Consider the following 21,013-nt stretch of genomic DNA (forward strand, 5'->3'; position numbering starts at 1 on the left):
TATTTGGCCTAATACGCATCCCATGAATTCTCCAACACCGTTAGATACAATATCAATGGCCTATCTGGACTTGGAGGTGATAAGACTGGAGTATTAGCCAAGTACTGCTTTATCTTATCGAAAGCCCTCTGACACTCTTCATCCCATTCGCCCGGATTATGTTTCTTTAAGAGCCGGAATACTGGATCACATTTCTCTGTCAGTTGTGAGATGAACCGAGCAATGTAATTCAGCCTCCCTAGGAAACCTCGAACCTCCTTCTGAGTGCGCGGGGGAGGTAAATCTCGTATTGCCTTTACTTTGTCTGGGTCAACCTCGATCCCCTTTTTGCTAACTATGAAGCCTAATAACTTCCCTGATCTGGCTCCAAATGTGCATTTGCCGGGTTAAGCTTAAGCTGAAATTTCTTTAATCTCAAACCTTTCAGACCTGAACATGCTTCTTCGTTCTAATTCGCGATATGTCACTATTCATTCTTGTGCTCATGTCGTGAAACATCACCATAGCTCTTGATACGTGCTCCGCATTCTTCAATCCGAAGGCATTACTTGTAACAGAATGTTCCCATAAGTAATGAATGTTTTTTCTCATGTCTCCAGGGTGCATCTTATTTGATTGTATCCAGAGAAACGTCAGAAAAAACAATGATAGCCGCCGTGTTATCTACCAAAGTATCAATGTGAGCAGTGGAAAGTTGTCCTTTGGACTAGCCTTGTTCAATCCCTTAATCCACCACATTCGTACCTTTCCATCCTTTTTGGAACAGGACGATGTTGGCTACCCAATCCGAATACTTGACCTCTTGTAAGAATCCAGCGTCAATTGTCTTTTAACTTCTTCTCTTATTTTCAACACAATGTCAGGTCTCATTCTCCTGAGCTTCTGTTGAACGGGTTTACAATCCTCTTTTATGGGCAGACGATGCACCACAATGTTAGTACTTAGCCCAGGCATATCTTGGTACGACCACGCGAAAACATCCTTGAATTCTCGTAGCAAATTAATGAGGTCTTGCCTTGTCTTTGCGGTGATTTCAGTTCCAATCTTCACCTCCTTTCCATCCTCTAGGCTCACTATTTCTAATGATTCCCTATGAGGTAGGATATGCTTATCCTCTTGTTCCACCATTCTTAACAAGTCCGTGGATGCATCATAATCTTCGTCATTTTCAAAGTCGTGGGATCCCTCTGAACACACTTCTTGCTCAAAAATAGGCTCCGTGTTTGAGGCAGCGTCACTCATGTCATTGATATCTGAAGACCTATGAAGGCATATCAAAGAATATACCAAGAATATAAATTTATGAATATGTTTGTGCAACAGAATTACAAATGAAAGAATTATTTGTAAGACAATCAACCAAATGGAAAATATAAAAGAAGAAAAATGACTGATCAAGATGAACGTTGACACGTATTTCATTAAAATAATGATATTTAGGCCCAATGCCTATTTCACAAAAAATTTCATATGTTTCTAAGCAAACAACAGGAATGTTTGAGCATTACTCTGAATAAGCCCTAAAGACTACAGGGATTTCTTCAGCAGTCCAATTGTTTAGCTCGCTTCCAGGCTCATAAGGGCAGATCTCCAACAAAGCCCTCCTTTCCGTTACTTCTATGGCGTTAATATAAACGTTTTCCAACATTCCTCCCATGCCGCTACCAGACACCCCACATTCAGAATGAATAAATCCTCCCGACACAAAAGATGAAGATATGTGGGGAAAGGTTAAAGGCTCACACTTAGCTTCATGTCCATTCAAACGCGCCCTCCTTCTCTCTTGTCTCTTCTCTATTTCTTTCTTCTTCTGCTTCATGTCTGGCTTGTACCCTAAACCAAATCTATCAAACTTTTCCTTCGGCATTGGTGCCTCAATCCTTCCCTGAAGATATTTTCCCAATCCTTTCCCGGGTAAGGCTCCTCTTCCTATCATCAATCGCAATCCCATCTCAGTGGTCCTGGATATTTTCGGTACTGGGATTCTATTTCCCTCCGCAATAACATCGCGTTCACAAATTCTAACGATCGAAAAGAACATTCTAGTGCCTCATCGTTGATGTCCACATAAGGTGCATCGCTAGTCATCATTGCGATAATATCCTCCTCTGCATCTATTGTTACCAACCGATCCTCCGATACCAACTTCACCTTCTGATGTAATGATGAAGGTACTGCCCCTGCTGAGTGTATCCACGGTCTCCCCAATAGACAGTTGTAGGAGGGTTTAATATCCATTACCAAGAAATCCACCTCATAAGTGACTGGGCCAATCCTTAATGGTACCTCAATTCTCCCATAACCTCCTTTTTTGTTCCATCAAATGCCCTTACTATGCTCTGGCATGCTTTCATGTGCGAACTGTCTATTGGTAATCGACTAAGAGTGGACAAAGGCAATACATTTAGTGCAGATCCATTATCAACCAAGGCCCCCGGGAGTGTGTACCCTTTGCATCGGACAGTAACATGTAGGGCTTTAGTAGAACCTCTTCCTCCGGATGGTATTTCATCATCACTGAAGAAGATAAAATTGTCAGCACCAATATTGTTGATCAGCCGATCCAGCTTGTTTACCGAAATATCGTCAGCCACATATGTTTCGTTTAGCACCTTTAATAGTGCATTCCGATGCACTTCCGAGTTTAAGAGTAAAGCTAATACAGAAATGCGGGCTGGCTGTTTGTGCAGTTGCTCCACAACACTGTATTCGCTGTGTTTCAAAAACTTCAAAACTCCTTCGCCTCTTCTTCTTTTATTGGTTCATTTACCAATGGTTCAACTTCTACTGCCTTCCCTTTCCTCTGTTCTTTCTTCCAATTCTCTTCCCTGGACGACTCTACTTGAGCGTCATATCTTTTTCCCTTGCGCGTGTAAAAAACTGTTTCCTGATTTCTTTCTGCTTCTTTCCCAAAACGGTCACATTACACCCGTAATTCCACGGCACCATTTTGTTATCCCTATAAGAGAAATTTGATGGTTTCTGGATTACAATTTTCGGTGTTACCTGGGCCCTAACCTCATTACCCTTAGGGCGTGAGATAATGACCACAGGATGATTTGGAGCCTTTGTTCCCAACTCTGTCGCGCATATGCTTCTTATTTCTTTCGCATCTTCGTAAAACCTCATCTCTTTGTTATCCATCATGCTTTGAACCAAAGCCTTAAATCCTTCACATTCTTGGATTTCGTGCCCTGTTTTATGGTGAAATTCACAATAATTTCCCATCTCATGCCCTTCCTCAGAATCTGAAATAACCAAACCTCTTTTCGCCATTTCTTTCCAGACCCGTTTCAATGGAGTTTTTACTTCAGCAATGTCAGTCTTGACTTCTTCTCCCGTACCTTCGCTAACCATATTCACCCCCTTATCTGCGTGATTAGGTAACGGATTCTTTGCGTTAGGTGAGTCGTCAAGTTTGACAACACCTAAATTGATGAGTCCTTCTACTACCTTCTTGAAGGCAGTACAATTTTCTATCGAGTGCCCAGAAATTCCCGCATGATAATCACATTGCGCGTTCGTATCATACCATTTTGGATACGGGGGTTGTAGAGGACTCAAGTAACGAGGAGCAACAACATGTGCATCGAATAAAGTTTGATACAACTCCTTGTATGACATCGGGATTGGCGTGAATTGGGGCTTTTCAGTAGTTTGCCTAGCTCCTGACTCTTGTCTTGATGATCCCTGTTGATTAGCAACCACTTTCTTTGGTTGATTCACAGTAATTGACCTACCATAAGCATTCACATTATTCACTTCATTTTCTCTTTTCCTCGGGGGTGCCCTCCTATTATTTTCTCCTCCATCTATTTTTCCACTTTTAATGGCATGCTCAATCATTTCACCATTCATGATTATATCCGAGAAATTTTTTGAAGCGCTTCCCAACATGTGAGTGATGAACGGGGCTTTCAAAGTGTTAATAAAAAGCGTCGTCATCTCCTTTTCCAAAAGCGGTGGTTGCACTTGAACTGCCACCTCTCGCCATCTCTGCGCATATTGTCTGAAGCTTTCGTTCGATTTCTTCTCTAGATTTTGCAGAGTTATCCTGTCAGGCATCATTTCTGAGACATGATTGTACTGTCTCAGGAAAGCCTGTGCTAAATCCCTCCAAGTAGCAATTTTGGCTCGGCTCAGCTGATTGTACCACTTTGACGCTGCTCCCGTAAGACTTTCCTGAAAGCAATGTATTAATAATTGATCATTATTAATATGCCCCGTCATTCTTCTACAAAACATAGTAATATGGGATCCTGGGCAACTAGTCCCGTTGTATTTTTCAAATTCCGGCATCTTAAATTTGTAAGGGAGCACCAAGTCAGGAACCAAGCTCAGATCCTTTGCATCTATTCCATAGTTTTCAATGTTTTCTATTGCCCTAAACTTCTCTTCTATCCATTTCCATTTCTCCTCAAATTGTTTTGGAAATTCCTCCTTCGCCTTGTCCTTTTCAACCATCTCGTCAAGATCTGGGACAGCAATATTATTCGGGCTATCGCTGGGATTGAAGCCCGCTCCGGGTTGAAAATTCATTGGGATTGAAGCATCGCCTTGGAACTGCTGGGGCCTAACCGACACAGAGGGTCTCCGCGGATGCAGCTCAGTCTGTACTTGCGCATGAGGAGGCGTGAAACCTGGAGGATAAAGTGGTTCACCATTGTTTTCTTCTTCACTAACAATCACAGGACCTTTACCCTTATCTACTCCCTTCAATAATTGCGTCATCTTAGCCACCAGATCATTTTGGGACTCCTCCATCTTTTGCACCATGTCACGCTGAATCTTTTCTATTTGCTCTTTCATTTGCGCCTGCAACTGGTCCTGCATTTCTCTTTGAAGTCGCTCTAGCTTCTCCAACCTTTGGTCCATAATTTTTGTCTTAGCTCGGGTACCGTAACTTTGTTGGTTTTCCAGGTTAACTGAAATGTTTTTATTCGATTAGGTTCTTTTAATGGTCATTAATGCATATGATGTGATGCAATGCATGAAAAGAATGCAAAGAAAAAGAGGCACTGATTCTCATTCAACTTCATTAGAAAACTTTACTAGATAAAGAGTTTCTTTACATAAAATAGACTACATATATGGCTTTGCCCTTACACTCAAAGCCTTAACCTTTCTAAGAAGCCAAGCTAACTCTCGGCCCCTGTCGGACTCTAACTCATACTTCAAACTTAATAGATCAGCCTGAACCGCTAGAGTTTGCAGATGATCAGCTACCTCGCGCACTTGAGTCACCGCCTCTCCCATAATATAATCTCTTTCTCCAATCTGCTCTTGAGACCGACGGAATTGTTTTTGCCACTGCTCATTATTTTCTTCCAGAAGCTCTATCCGGATTTCACTATTTTGCAATGCTTTCTCTAGCCCTTCTATTTGTCCTTTTAATTTTCAATTTTGTCTAAGCTCGCCCTTAATTCAACCGTAGCATTACGATTACGGTACTGGTGAAGCGATCTTTCTAGTTCAGTTATCTGGACCTTCAACTCCGTATTCTCGTCTTGGCAATCTAGTAGACTCTTTCCCAAGGCGACTTCTCGAGTCCGAGTATCCTGGAATTTCTTTTCCCATTGATTAGCTTTCGTCTTTTCCTCCTGAATTTCTTGTCGCCATTGTTCTGGCGTTTTACCCAAGCCAGCAGTTCTTACCGACCTACGCAACTTCTTGTAATCTGTCTTCAGGCTGTCCAAATCTTCTTCTACTTTGTTCTTTCCTTTTCTCAATTTATCGGCCTCTAACCTTTGAATGTCCACATCCAGTCCTAACTGCATTTTTTCTTCCTCTAGTTGTTCTATCTTCTTCCCCAATTCTAAACTCCTTTTTTCGAATTCTTGTTTGATGATTTCTATCTCAGAAGGCAAAACTTGTAAGTGTTCCTCTAAAGATCGAGCAGTTTCTGAATTTGACGCCGGGATGTTGTCGTTGATCCTTTGATCACGCCACTGACCATACTCGGGGGTAATTGTCGGACCCACGGCTAAGATCTTCATTCGACGAGTCTGGTTCCAGGCACTAGATATTTCTCGAACCTTCTTCTTGTAATTGTCTTCCCTATAGGAAAAATCACTATAAGCCAACCCCTGCGTTGCTGGTATGAATTGTCGTGATCTATATTGTCTTGATACGAGTAGAGGAGCATATCCGATAGCTCCCCATATTCCGAGCAGCGGAACCCAGTCAAAATCTCCACATCGGTACAATATCTCATCAGGAATTAACCAAGGAGCCCTCCATTCAATATCTTCATCCTGGAGATTCTGGAGTATCTCTATCCATTTTTCTTCTGAAATATCATCCCGTCTTGGCGTGGCCACCAATTCTCCTAGAGGGGAGTAGCTATCGGAGAATACCCGATAAGAGACCTTTTCGACTTTCCAGAAGTGGCTGTGGAACCATGCCAATAAGAGCTGCGCGCATCCAATAAACCTTCCCTCCCCTGCTTTTCGACACGCATTCAGGGATCTAAAAGTTTCAGCGAGTATTGCCGGAACCGGTGTCACCCCTTTACTAAGCCGATCAAACAAATCAGATACGGCCTCGTCTATGTGTCCTAAAGCTTTGGGGAAAACCACTAGTCCATAGATACCTAAAGCGAAGACATCGACCCTTTTCTTTAAGTCCGGATGTACAAGCACCAAATCTCGCAAACTTTTCCAAGGAACACATTTACTGTCGCCCTTCTGTTGGATCCGGGCAGCGACCCACTGCTCGCTCATCCCAGTGATGTTCATTAATTTCTTTAACAACGGAGGGACACTAGCAGCTCTGGAATAAACCTTGTCGACTTGAATCTTTGGGCACCGAAGCAAGGTCGTATACTCCTCCACAGTAGGCGTCAAATCTACTTTCCCAAAAGTGAAACAACTGTAGGCAGGATTCCAGAACTGAGCAAGGGCTCGGAATAAATACTTGTCCACTTTGACACTAAGCAGATAAGGTAGGTCACCGTAGTTACAATAGAACAGCTGCTTGGCCTCGACATCCCATTGATCCCAGACTTCTTTCATTTCTCGAAGGTCATTCTGGATTACACTGACACGGGTAAAATCCCACAATTCTGACACGTACCCTTTGGCAAGACTATCGCCTTTCTCCCGCTGTGTCGTTTCAGCCCATGTTCGCACAGCCGCATTATCCTCTACTTTATCAACAAACCCCTTTTCCATGATAAGCTTTCTACTGAGAAACTGAATGTAAATCGACACCTCTTTTAGAATGAAGATGCCATGCAATCACAAACAAAGTAAATTAGCATTAAACACAGAATAAGATTTAAAATAAGCGACGAATAAATACAACACTCATTTAGGTAAGCACTAAAAATTGGAGTAGCTCTACTTAGGTCAGTTCCTATGGCTCATTACATGTGGTTTGGCTCTAAAGTTGGGTACCTGAACCAGCAGATTCCTCGATCCTCACCCATTATAGGCTCATACGGACCAAGTTCGATTCAGGGGATACATTTCCCTATGGCCATGCGGAGATGAAAATCTCACGAAGACATAGGTACGGATGTATCCCGGAAGCGATTCACTATCCCATGCGGAGGTGAAAACCTCACGAAGGCGTAGTTTCTCACTCCCACTTAAAAGGTGTGACCAACGGTCATGCAATGCAATGCAGAAAGATATAAAATTTAGAATACCAAACATGATAAAAACTATAACTCAAAACAAATGAAATGCAATGAGAGGATCGTATATTTAAACCAAATTTTCAACTTTCGACAAAAAGACAAGAAATAATCAACTCGTGGCTTGACTCTCTTATTCTAAGGTCTCCCCAGTGGAGTCGCCAAGCTGTTGACACCATTTTTTTGGATGAAAACGTGGTCGACTTGGATTTTGAAAAAAGAATGAAAACGGGAGTCGCCACCAATCTTTTTTGATGAGGTGTGATCGGGCCACCTCGAAAAGTGGTTGTTTTTAATAAACAATTTAATTTTTATTAAAACAACGATTTTGGTCTGCGAAATTCAGAAAAACGGGTTCGGGAGTCGGTTACGCACGAGGAAGGGTTAGCACCCTCGATACGCCCAAAATTGGTACCTGGTTGATTACTTAATGTCCTGGTGTCGAAAATTAAAACTCAAAAAGAATTTAAAAATACGATCCTTGTATTAAAACGTTGAAAATTTTCAGGAAAAAGGGAATATTTCACATTATTCGAGAAAGAGAATCATATCCAGTAAGTTAGGACACAATGTCTCAAATTCCCGATACGCGGATGAAAAATGCTTATTTAAAAGATATTTTATTATCTCGGGTTTAGGAAAGGGATCATGCCCAGTAAGTTAGGACACGATCTTTTCTTAATTCCCGAGATCGTTTCAAAACTTGAGTTTGAAAAGATTAGTGTGTTTAGATTTATTGTGGAAATCGAAACCCAGTAAGTTAGGGTACGATCCTCCTCGAATCTAAACATAAAATATCATTTTTTTAAACAAATTTTATTATCGAGTGAAATAAAAACATGAAGTCGTAGTAAAAATGTGAAAGCAAATTACATTGTTATACATGACAAAATCATAATGAATACAAAAGTGTAAAAATGATACGAGCAATAGCAACAATATAAAATAAATAAAAGTCAAACCTACAATCATATAAAATAACAATGTATATAAACAAACAAATTAAACATTCGTTCAAAACAATAATGAAAGTGAACTAAATAAATAGTGAATACAATTAAAATGTAAAGGGATTTATATATATTTATATGTATAGACAAAAAATAAAATATGTGTGTATTCATAAATTACAATATATATAAAGTATATTTTAAAAAAGAAAAAAATATGCATATATATAAAATATGTACATATATATATAGGTGTATAAAATTATGGAATATGAAAATAATGAAATGCATATATAAAGTAGACACATGAAAATATGTATGTACAAATGAAAGTTTAAAAATAATGAAAATATACATATGTATACAAATAAATACGTTAATTTATATATATATGTTTAAAATATATTGAAAATATGTATGTATATGTCTATGCAAATTAAATATACAAAAATACATAAATACATACATATAAATATATATACTTATAAAAATAAAATATGTATATGTATATAGATATATATAAAAAAGAAATATGAGTATACGTATATATATTAAACCAATTATATGTAAAATATGTACATGTATATATACAAGCCCTTATATGATAATAATAAGACATATATATTTAAAGATACATAAGTAAATACGAATGGAGATATAAAAGAAACAACAATAATACCAATACTAATAATAGTAAAGATGATAATAATGATAATAATAATAATAATAATAATAATGATAATAATAGCAAAGTACTAAAAAGAGGACTAAATCGAAGTAAAATAAAAAATACTGGGTAAATTCGAAATAAAAAAAGACTAAAAAGACTAAATTGCAACACGCACGGAAAGGAGAGGGACCAAAATGGAAAATAGACCAAAATCTCAAAACGCGGCGCTTCAGGGGACTAAAATGAAACAGAAATAAAAATTTGTGGTCAAATTAAAAACAAAGAAATAGCGAAATAGGACCAAATTGAAACACGCCACAAGTCAGAGGGACTGCGCGCGTAAATAGCCCAAAATTAAAAACACGCGGATCCTTCGGGTCGGAGCGGGTCGGGTCGCGGGTCCAAAGCAAAACGACGTCGTTTTGGGCGTTATGGAGCTGGGCCAAAACGGCGTCGTTTCATACGCCTATATATTCAAAAAAATTTCAAAAATTTCATTCTTCTCCCCTTTTCAAAAAAAAAAACCCGAAATGCTCTCTCCCCCTCCCCTTTTCTCTCTGAGCGCCGGCCAAGGGTCCGGCCGAGAGCCACCGCACCGGCCGCCGCCCTCCGGTGCCGGCGCCGCCGTGTACGGCGGCGGGGAGATCAAAAATCTCCCCCTTTTCTCTCCGATGACTCTCCTCGGCCTCCTGAGCGCTCCGGCACCACCGGCGAAGGTAAAAGTCTTTCCTTTTTATTCTTTTTTTGTTTTTCGTATATTTTTAAAATAAAAAAAAATAAATAGAGTAAAAAGAAGTGAAAGTTAAAAGAGACCTTTAGATCCAAATCGGTAACCACCTTCTTTTGTTTCTATTTCTTCTCCTTTCAAAAAAAATCCTCCTTCTTTACATTGGTTGTTATGGCTTTATAGCCATGTTTACAATATTTGATCTATTATTTGTCATTCCTTTCTCTGATTTTGCAGGCAAGTGGGTGGAGTTGGTAATGGCAGAAAGCAGGTGAACGGCGGTGGGGTGGTTGACCAGCAGGCCTGGGTGCGGCGCAAGTGGCTGTCAGAGGCTAGGGTTAGGGTTTTTTCTATTTTTGATGATTTTGGGCTATTGGGCTGTGGGTTAGTTTGGTTGGGCTGTCTTGTAATGGGTCTTGGGTTTGGGCTGGTGAGTTCAGATTGGGCTTGTACACACAGCACTCCAAGTCACAACATCCAACTCAATTTTCTCCTCTCCCATCTTCTCAAACAAACCCAGAGCCTCCTCAAACCTACCAGCCTGAGAATACCCAGTAACCATTGCATTCCAAGAAACAACATCCTTGACCTCCATACTTTCGAAAACCTTATTTGCCTGCTCTATCATCCTACATTTTGCATACATATCCATCAAAGCATTGCCAACAAAAACATCCTCAAATAAACCTCTCCTCAATGCAAAAGCATGCAGTTGCATACCATGTAAAGACGCGCCTAGAGATCCACAAGCCGGTAGCACATTGACAAGGCTGACGATATCTGGGTGGATTTCGGAGTCATCCATCATTATTCGGAACAACTCCACCGCATTCTTTGCATCCCTGCTTTGCGTATAAGCAGCAACAATAGAATTCCAGGAGACGATATCACAAATCCCTTTGTCATACATTTCCTCGAACATCTGTCGCGCATCGTCCAACTCACCGCAATGAGCATACATTGCCACCAGCGCATTACAAACAAAGACATTAGAGTCAAATCCAGTGGTGGAGACAACAGCATGAACAGCTGCGCCACTGCGGAAGGAGGGAAGCTCGCCGCAGGCTTTGAGGACAAAAGGGAAGGTGTAATGGTCAGGAGGACAGTGAACCCTTAGCATCATGCGGAAGAGAGAAAGAACGTCATGGGAAAAGCCGAGGCGAAGGGAGCGTCGAATAATAGTGTTCCAGCAGAAGACCACAGAGGTAGAAGGGGTTAAGCGTTCGAGAATGGAGATGGAATGAGAAGGGGCATTGTGGGTGAGGTAAGCGGAAACGAGACGGGTAGTGAAATCTTGGTAGAGACCCTGGACAAGGAATTGTTGATGGATGAGTTTGGCTTGGGCAAGAGAGTTGCATTTTTGGAGGAGTGTTGTGGTGATGGGGGTGAGTGAGGCTTGATTTTGAGCAACGGCTGACGAGAAGAGGGAAATGGTAATAGCGCCGCCACTGGGTCTGGGTTTGGATTGCAGAAGAAACTCAGGTTTGGTGTTGGCGCGGGAAAGGGAGCGGAGCATGCTCAGCTCAAGTGGCAGAGAAGAAGCATATGAGACGAAGATGGGAAGTGAGCTAAATGGGAGGCACAAGTTGCTTAAGTTTAAACTGAACGACAAAGATTGTGAAAGAGTAGTTGGTGGCTAAATCGTAATGGATTTTGTGTTACATCAATCTCTACTGGATTTCACATCTGCCCTTTTATTTTGCTGCACCATTTTTGTTACTTTGAGCGCCCCAATCTCTCGTTGATGGATTTGCATTTTCCTTTTTTGTTTTGTGTTTTTTTGGGGGGGGGGTGGGGGGAGGTTAACAATGATTTTAGTCGATCCCAATTACTAAAGGCATAATATCAAATTCAATCTTCAACCTCTACATTTTTATCACTTTGGTTCTTATTACTTTTTTTACCTAAATTTGTCTGTCAACCTATAGGATTGATCCCATAGGAATTGGTCTGATTTGAGTGGTATTTCGTGGTAGTTTTGTGCTCACAATCTTTGCAGTCTTGCATAATTTTTTTTAAAAAAAAGGATAATTAAAGTATAATGAAATTAAATAAATAAATAAGTTGAAAAATAATAAAACAATGAAGTCAAAATTAATAAAAATGAACCAAATTAATCAAAATTTCAGCCTTGGGTGCGAGTTGACCCTGTTAGATTTGTAAAATAAATCTGAAATAAAACTTAATAAACCAAGATTTATCATGTCAAATTATCAAGAATAAATCAAAAACAAAATTAGATGCGAAAGCGTACCTGAACCATGAATTCCTTGAAGTTTTACCGGATCTTGGGGATTTGATCTTCTAAATTAGAACACAAGAAAGTCAAAGAATACCTGCTCTCTCTTTCATAATGATGAGATATTAGAAAAGATATCTTGGGACCATAACCCTAATATTTATAACCTTGGTATATTAGTTCTAATCAAATTCAAATTAGCCTATCATTAATCAGAATTTGATTAGAATTCAATTACTAGAGTATCTACACATATTTGACCCATACTTTATTTAATAATTAAAGCCCAATAAAATTTTAACCAAATTAGATCACTTTTAATTTGGGCTAACCTATCATGATAGTAAACAATAACATGTAATTACCCTTATTATATATGTGATGTCCATATTTTCTAACAATCTCCCACTTGGACCACATATATATACTAATTACTCTATAATTTCATGTCATTATATAACCTTATGAGCTCAAAATTTTACTGTCATATCCAAAAGGTATTCTGAACAATCTCGTCCATTAATTATGTTAACATAGAACTAAGGCGACTTTCGTTACATATATCGTAACTAAATCCATCCATGATCACGTATATTAACACAACCAAATGACATATATCAAGTATGGATGTGTAGCATGGAAATTACATGCAATATGATCTAAACATGTCTATTTCCAACTGGTCTTCCTTAGTGAGATCAAACCTTACCAAAATCAGAGTGTGAATAAACCAAATAAACTTTATTTCTGCAGAAAATAAACTTAATATCTTTAAACTGAAATAACTAAAAATGTGTCTATAACATAAAAGCATTTAAAAGTACAAACTCCCACTAAAACCAAATATCCTTAAATGATATTACACCCATATGAGCAATGTGCTCATGAAAAACCTTGGGTGTAGTCCCTTAGTAAGCGGATCCGCAATCATGGAGTTTTTCCTACTATGCTTTATAGAAACCTAACAACTTTGAACTTTTTACTTTAACAACCAAGAACTTAAAGTGTATGTGTTTTGACTTTGATGTGCTCTTGTTACTATTGGAATAAAAGACTGCAATTTGTTTTCACAATTTGCACATTAGTGACAAAATCTTGTATACATATTCCATCAAAATCGGAGTCTGTATACCTGATGATCTCTAACTAATTAGACCTCCGATATGTGAGCATGTAATCTTTTGTTCTCTACAAATACCTTATAACTCTCTCGGATGCTATCCAATGGTCCAAACTAAGGTTGCTTAAAATATCTGCCTAACATCCCAATAGTGTACACAATATTCCAATAAATACAAACTTGAACATATATTAGACTTTCCACTGCTAAAATGTAAAAAATCTAATGCATTTTTGAAATCTCAAAAACATTCTTAGGGCATTGATTGAGGCTATACTTATTATTGATAATCAGTATGTCATTAAAATATAAAACCAAATATAGAACCTTACTCCCACTAAACTTATGGTATATACGATTATCAATAAAATTCATCTCTAAACTAAAGGAGACAATCATTTGGTAAAATTTGTAATATTATTGATGAGAAGTTTGCTTAAGCCTATAGATGAAGTTCTTTGCAAATCATTAACTTTGCACCATTAGATATAAAGCCATCTAATTGCACCATATAAATGTATGATCAATGTTACCATTGAGAAACCATAAACTTAATATTCATCTGATGTAGCTTAATGTCAAAATATTCCACTAAAGCCATTATAACCATTTCTCTAGTGGACCTTTTTAATGACATTCATTCTGGAGGTTGTTGAGTTTGTTCTTCTGAAACAATTACCTCATCTTGAATAAGGAGTTGTTCAAAATTGTCTTATTGAAATTCTAGATTCACTTCTTAATCAATAATAGGTATAAGAACCTAAACATCATCTAGGAAATGAGTTAGAATCCAATTCCTCCTCAAAAGTAATGTCTCTAACCTTATTTCTCCCCTAAACTCAACATCCTTAAAGAATGTTGAAATTCTCGTCTAAAAAATATTCCTAATTGTGGGATCATAAAACTCATTACTATTAGATCATTCAGAATTTCCTTAACCCTTAACTTTACAGACATCAAAGAAGTCATAAGTGATGTCATTTCAACCTTATCGTTTTTAGCAAAATGTTTCTCAATTTTGTCAAGGAAACCTTGGCCTGAGTAATCTTTTCAGATTCTATGCCCCTAAATGCTTTTAAAGTGTTGTGCTTCATGATCATTAGACTCATGAAATTTGAACGATCCCACATCTCAAAATCCCTTTTAACATAAGGGGTGTTTTCTGCAGTGAGAGGTGTAACGGCCCAAATTTCAGTGGTGTCGGAACAGTGATTCGAGATCACTAAATCTGACAAATGAGTAGAAAGTATTATTAATTTAATGAAAATAAGTTAGATGTGAAGTTTGGAAAATGATTGAAATAGTGAATAGTATTTTATAATAAATACTAAATAATTTGGAGGTGAAAACGAGGTATTGAGACCTCGAAATATTAAACCGAGCCATAAATATTTTTATAAATATTTATGGAGTGTTAGTATGCTAGTATTAAAGTTTCGTTTAGTAAGCTAGTATTAAGCTAGTATTAAAGTTTCGTCAAGAAATTTTAAGGTTTTGGTAGTCAATTGGGTAAAAAGGACTAAATCAAATTAAGTGCAAAATTGTGAAATGTGATTAAATAGCTTTAGTAATAATTAAAGGAGGACTAAATAGGCAATTAAACACCTATTATTAGGCTGGACGGCATGTGTGTGCAGGAAATATTGAAATTAGGTGTGAACAAGGGGTAAAATTGGAAAAGAAGTAAAAATTGAATAGTTAAAAATGAGATGTAATTGGAAATCTAGAGATTTCTTCAATTTTCTTCATCCTCTTTAGCTAAAAACAGCCATTGAAGAAACCTTAGAGATGGTTTTTCGTATTTTTATTGCAAGTAAGTTCAAATCTTAATTATTTCTTGAAATTTTTATGTTTTTGGGACTTTTACAACTAGGTCCTATCATTTAATTCATTAGTTTTTGATTTCATGGTTGATTTTGAAAGTTTGCATGAATAATTTCTGGAAGTTTATGATGATTTAGCATGGAATTAAAGCTTTAATTTGTTTATATGTTGATTTTATCGAAAGAATTATAAAGAAAGTGAATATTTGGGGGCCTAATTATAAAATAGCTTGAAATTAGGGTTTTATGTGGCAATTTTAAATTTAAATGGTTGTGAAGTAACTTATAATGTCTTGATAAAGTGTTATTTGAGAGGAATTAACTCAATTGATGAATAAATTGACCAGGGACTAAATTGTAAAAACTAAAAAGTTTGGGGTAATAGTGTAATTTCAAAAATTTAAGGGCATAAATAGTGAATTAGAATATAATTGAAATAGATGCTAATGAAGGAATGATTTTATAATTATAGATCAAGAAAACGAAGTAAATCGTAGAAAAGAGAAATTGCAAGAATAGTCCCTAAATTTTTACGACTTTTGCAAATTAGCCCAGGTAAGTTCATGTGGCTAAATTTTAGTGATCATTGTTATTCTTATAAGTTATACTATATGATTATGATAAAACCATGAACAATGTAAAAATTATGAAATTGAAGAAATGATCACATTGAGAGAAGCATCGGATTGAGTACTTTTGTCCAGTGTTAAACGATGAATTGATGGAAAAAGACCATGGTTGGACCATAGCAACAAGTGATAAGTGATATCCGTATAAGACCATAGCTGGGCTATGGCTTCAGATTAAAGTGATACAAGTGATCTGTATAAGACCATAGCTGGGCTATGGAATTAAAGAAAAGTGATAAGTGCTCTCGTGTAAGACCATATCCGGGATATGGCATCGGTATGATATATGACTCGTGTAAGACCATGGCTGGGCCATGGCTTCGGAAAGTGAATCGTGATCATGTGTAAGTCCATAGTTTACTATGGCAAAGTAAAGACGAAGTACTCACTTCCGTATAGTTTCTTAATTAGAAAAGAGATGGTAAGCGATAAATGGGCCCAAAAGAATGGAGTTTAAGTGTCAGCAATATTGAATAATACTAAATGAAACTAATTTGATTTGTGAATGTCAGGAGAAGTTAATGAATTATATATGACATGAATGCTTTATCATAATTGGTAAGTTTAATTTCTAAGTTCATGAACTTACTAAGCTTTCACAAGCTTACTTGATTGTGTTTGATATGTCTTGTAGATTAACGTGAAAATGGAGGATCGGATTATCACCGAAAATTACACTATCCAGACGTTCTCTGGTAGTTTTCGGGTTATTATCTTTTGATTTATATGGCATGTAAAAGTATTTGGTTGGATAAAGTTAATGATGGTTAAAGTATGAAAAGGGATGACATATGTGTATGAAACTTAGTTTAACGGTTAAGTAGTAGTTTATTAATATAAAATGCATATTATGGGCATAAATTGGTTGATTGGTTGGTTGTAATTTATGTATAATTGTGTTTAAGTGCAGGTAATGGATGAAAGGGTGAGAAAAGTTGCCTAAAACGGCCTATTTTCGTCCACACGGTAAGCTCACGGGCGTGTGATATGACCATGTGTCCCAAGCATCCTTAATTGTAAAGTCTGGATAGTACACGGGCACAAGACATGGCCGTATGTCTTGGTCGTATGAAGGACACGGGTATCAAGTATGGTCGTATGTCAAAATCGTGTGAAAATGGCTTAAAAATGGTGAAAAATTAGTTTACCACACGGCCTAGCCACATGGGCGTGTGCGCAGGCCGTGTGCCCCTTTGATACTTAAGAAATTACAAGTCAGAATTCCACACGGGCTGGCCACACGGCCATGGGATCCCCACGGGTTGGCCACACGGCCATGTTTCAGGTCACACGGGCGTGTTCCCCTATCTTTAAGGAAAAATTTCCAAAGTTTCCAGTTTAGTTCCGAACCATTTCCAAAGCATGTCTTAGGCCCCGTAGGCCCATATTAGGGACTTTATGGTGAAATTTGAAAAGAATTGATTTGGTATGCAAATTTTATGACTCGGTTTTGTATAAATGATAGTGTATAAGTTCGGTAATGCCTCGTAACCCTATTTTGGTGACGGATACGGGTTAGGGGTGTTACAAGAGGTGCGGGTTGTTCTTCCCTTAGTGCAATGTCTATGTTTATACAACCAAACACTATAAGTAAGTGCCTTTTCCATTCATTGAAATTAGTCCCATTAAGCATGGGTATAGAATTTATATTAGCAGATATTGTGGCAGTAGAAGATGAATTAGCTGAATATAGAACAAAAAATAAGCTAGTTGAAATACCTTATAATTGTCACACATTTATCACCACAGATGTTGTTGAAATTCTGCTTAACTTACCTTTGGGTCAATTAATAAATGCATGAATCACAAAAACATATAATCATCTTGATATTTCAAATAAACTAGTCTACACAAAAGAGGTCATTTTGGCAGCATTTTGTTTCAGCTAACCTATTTAAAATATTAGACATCCTTAATTAAAACCCAAAGCCAAAATTTGAATTTATTTGTTTCGAAATATTTCTTTTAATTTCATCTTTCAATCAAATTAAAAGCTACTAGTATATATATATGTATATATAGCTATATCTCAATACAAGATACAGTGAAGTTGGCAAATATAATAATAGTTGAATAAATCATAAACCATAAACAACTTCACATAAGACTTCAAATTTAAACCAAAATAATTTGAATAAAGGTAAACCTCATCTTAAGATATCGGGCACTCTATTAATATTTCATCTTTGGACTAAATATTAACTTGTAAGTGATATCTTGGTGTAGTAATCAAACATTGACAATAAGAACATGTCGAACAATAAATCTTCCTTTGGGCCGATTTATTACTCACATGTAAAACCGAATAATCGTCACATGTTTATCACTATAGTTGCAAGTATTATTAACCTTCATTTCGATCGATCAATATCAACATAACTTAAGCTACATGCACAAAAATTTTTATATTTTAAAACAAAATAATTTATACAAAAAAAATCACTTTGTTGACTTATTGTTTTAATTAAGTTATTTTAAAATATATATAAACATACCAATATTCAAATTTAAAATTTCTCCAATAATCAAATGGCAAAACTATATTTTTATTGCTTTATAGACTCCGAAATAACCCAAAATAAGGTTGTCTTAATAATGAAATAAAAAACCAAAACCCTTAATTTTTGACTATTTCTTTTTTGTTCCAAAACCATATATATCAAAACCAAACAAAAATAATGTAGTGGTTCAACACCAAATAATTAACAAGCACATGTATTCATAATTTTGGCATGGATAAAAACACCAAAGCAATTCACGCATATACATGTATTCATAATCAAATAGGAAAAAAACCTTACCCTACATATATCAGGTAAATCCAAACTTGTATTTATGATTAAATAGAGATTCAAATGAATACTTGAAATAAAAACTTCAAGTCAATATATCTCATAAATAAAACCATAATAGTTGACATTAGAGGTGTTCATGGGCCAGGCCGGGTTGGGTTTGGGCCGAACTCAACTAAAAAAATCATGCCCATTTATTGGGCTCGGGCCAAGCCAGGCCCAAAAACGGGCTTAAAATTTTGCCCAAGCTAGACCCGGATAAAAATAATAAAACCGGAGCCCGGCCTGGCCCGCCTGTATTAATTTTTATATTATTTTTAAATATATATAATACATCAAAAATACTAAAAACATTAAAATAAATATTTTCCAACAAATTGAAAATAAATTTTAAAAAATATGTAGACTTAAATAGCACTAAGATAAATGCAACTTAACAAGCAAATGCCTCTAAAATAATAAAAAAAATTAACAAATGCCTTTAAAATAATAACAAAATGAACAATAAAATAAGTTTTATACAATATCTAAACAATAACAACAAAATAGTAGCAACATAATATTAAAATGGTAGTAAAATAGGGAGAAAACAACAAGAAAATAACATTTAAAAATAAAAAATATAGATTTTTTTAATCCTTTAGAGAATTCGGGCCAGGCCCAGGCTAAAAATACCTTACCCGAGGCCTGACCCATTTTTAAAATGGACCTTATTTTTTTTGTCCAAGCCCATTTTTCTGGCCTATATTTTTGCCCAAACCCTCCCACATTTCGGGTGGACCTTCGGGCCAGGCTAGGTAACTCGGCCCATGAACACCTCTAGTTGACATAACCCATAATTCATACCATAGACTATATCAATATAATTTAACTGAATATTAGAAATAATAATATGTCAATCCTAAATATTATTCGACCAAACTTAAAACTAAATATATATGTGTTAATATCTTGGCAGGATAGATAATTGAAATTCATCGACTAATATTAATAACTTAAAAATAAGCAATTATGCCAAAAAAAAAGAATCAAAATAGGCGGCACAATTGGTAAATTTCAACAGCAACTATGATGCAAAACATTAAACATTAAAGATTAATTTATCTTGCACCAAAGCACCCATAAAATTGAATATATAACCATAAAAAAATTAACTTCAATGATATCCATCAAAACTTAATTTCACCAATTAAACTATAAAATATATCTTATTGAATAATGGTTATAAACACCTATTCATGCCAACTATAATCATGCATTAATCCTCAAAATCATTGATATGAATATAATATATATACACACAACATATACACACAATTATATAATAAAAAAATAATACTGGTTTGCCTTACATATTTCGTGTAAACTCAAATTCATATTCATGACTAATAACATTACCATAAAACTTCTTTATACACACAAATATTTTAAAAACAAGTTCATAACCACCAAATATAAAAGAATCACAAATTGTATAAAAGCCTTCATATGCACAACCACCTATGAAAATTCATAGCCACCATATTAAAAAAAATCCAAACATTTTAATTTTAGTCGGGTTCCATAATGACTAAAACTTATATAAAATAATTATAGTGGGAACCAAAAGTAATCATTTGCATATATGAATTAAATTCAATGTGGAATATAATTAATCATGAATAAAGACAAAAGATGATAATTTCATATACATTCAATCACAAATAGAAAATTTAAAACAAATAGTGCGGAAAAAAACATCTTAACAACATTCATTTATTCAATTATCAAGTAAATTAACTTTCAAAACCAATTATACAACTCAATTGGAATTCTTCAATTGAAGAAAGTTGTAAGTATGTAACTTTAATTTAATAATGACTTTAACCAAAATTTATAAAATAATTGTGTGAAAAGAAGAGAAAGAAATCTTACAAATTAATTTTTATCAATTGATTATAAATAAATAAATAAACCTTCACTTTTCCAATAGTATATGCAAATATTAAACTAGATTATATTTATAAAACCTTAAAATTTTATTTGAAGAACCAAAACTAAATGTTTATCAAGAATCTCAAAGATTCAACATCCATAAAATTTAAAAAAAAAAGAAAAAAACGAGTCAATTCAAAAATTAATAAAGAATCAATTCATTCTCAATAATTCAACATGATAAAACTCTGATACCACTTGTTAATTTTTAAAATAAATCTGAAATAAAACTTAATAAACCAGGATCTATCATGTCAAATCATCAAGAATAAATCAAAAACAAAACTAGATGCGGAAGCGTACCTGAATCTATGAATTCCTTCAAGTTTTACTGGATCTTGGGGATTTGATCTTCCAAATTAGAACACAAGAAATTTAGAGAATATCTGCTCTCTCTTTCCTAATGATGGGATATTAGAAAAGATATCTTGTGTATAATTCATAACCTTA

The 21,013-nt window shown here is 36.0% G+C and overlaps 1 protein-coding gene across 1 annotated transcript; it reads right to left on the reverse strand.

Moving 5' to 3' along the window:
• Window positions 1–10,076: 10,076 nt before the first annotated feature.
• On the reverse strand, window positions 10,077–11,761 carry LOC121208178 (pentatricopeptide repeat-containing protein At5g16860). The gene is made up of 2 exons (XM_041078690.1): window positions 10,707–11,761; window positions 10,077–10,615 (listed from the first exon to the last, which is right to left on the reverse strand). The coding sequence occupies exons 1-2, from the start codon at window positions 11,500–11,502 to the stop codon at window positions 10,611–10,613; spliced, it is 801 nt and encodes a 266-aa protein (XP_040934624.1). The 5' UTR covers window positions 11,503–11,761; the 3' UTR covers window positions 10,077–10,610.
• Window positions 11,762–21,013: the final 9,252 nt, after the last annotated feature.

This window comes from Gossypium hirsutum, chromosome A10 (assembly GCF_007990345.1).
Source record: "Gossypium hirsutum isolate 1008001.06 chromosome A10, Gossypium_hirsutum_v2.1, whole genome shotgun sequence".
Classification (NCBI taxonomy): Eukaryota; Viridiplantae; Streptophyta; class Magnoliopsida; order Malvales; family Malvaceae; genus Gossypium; species Gossypium hirsutum.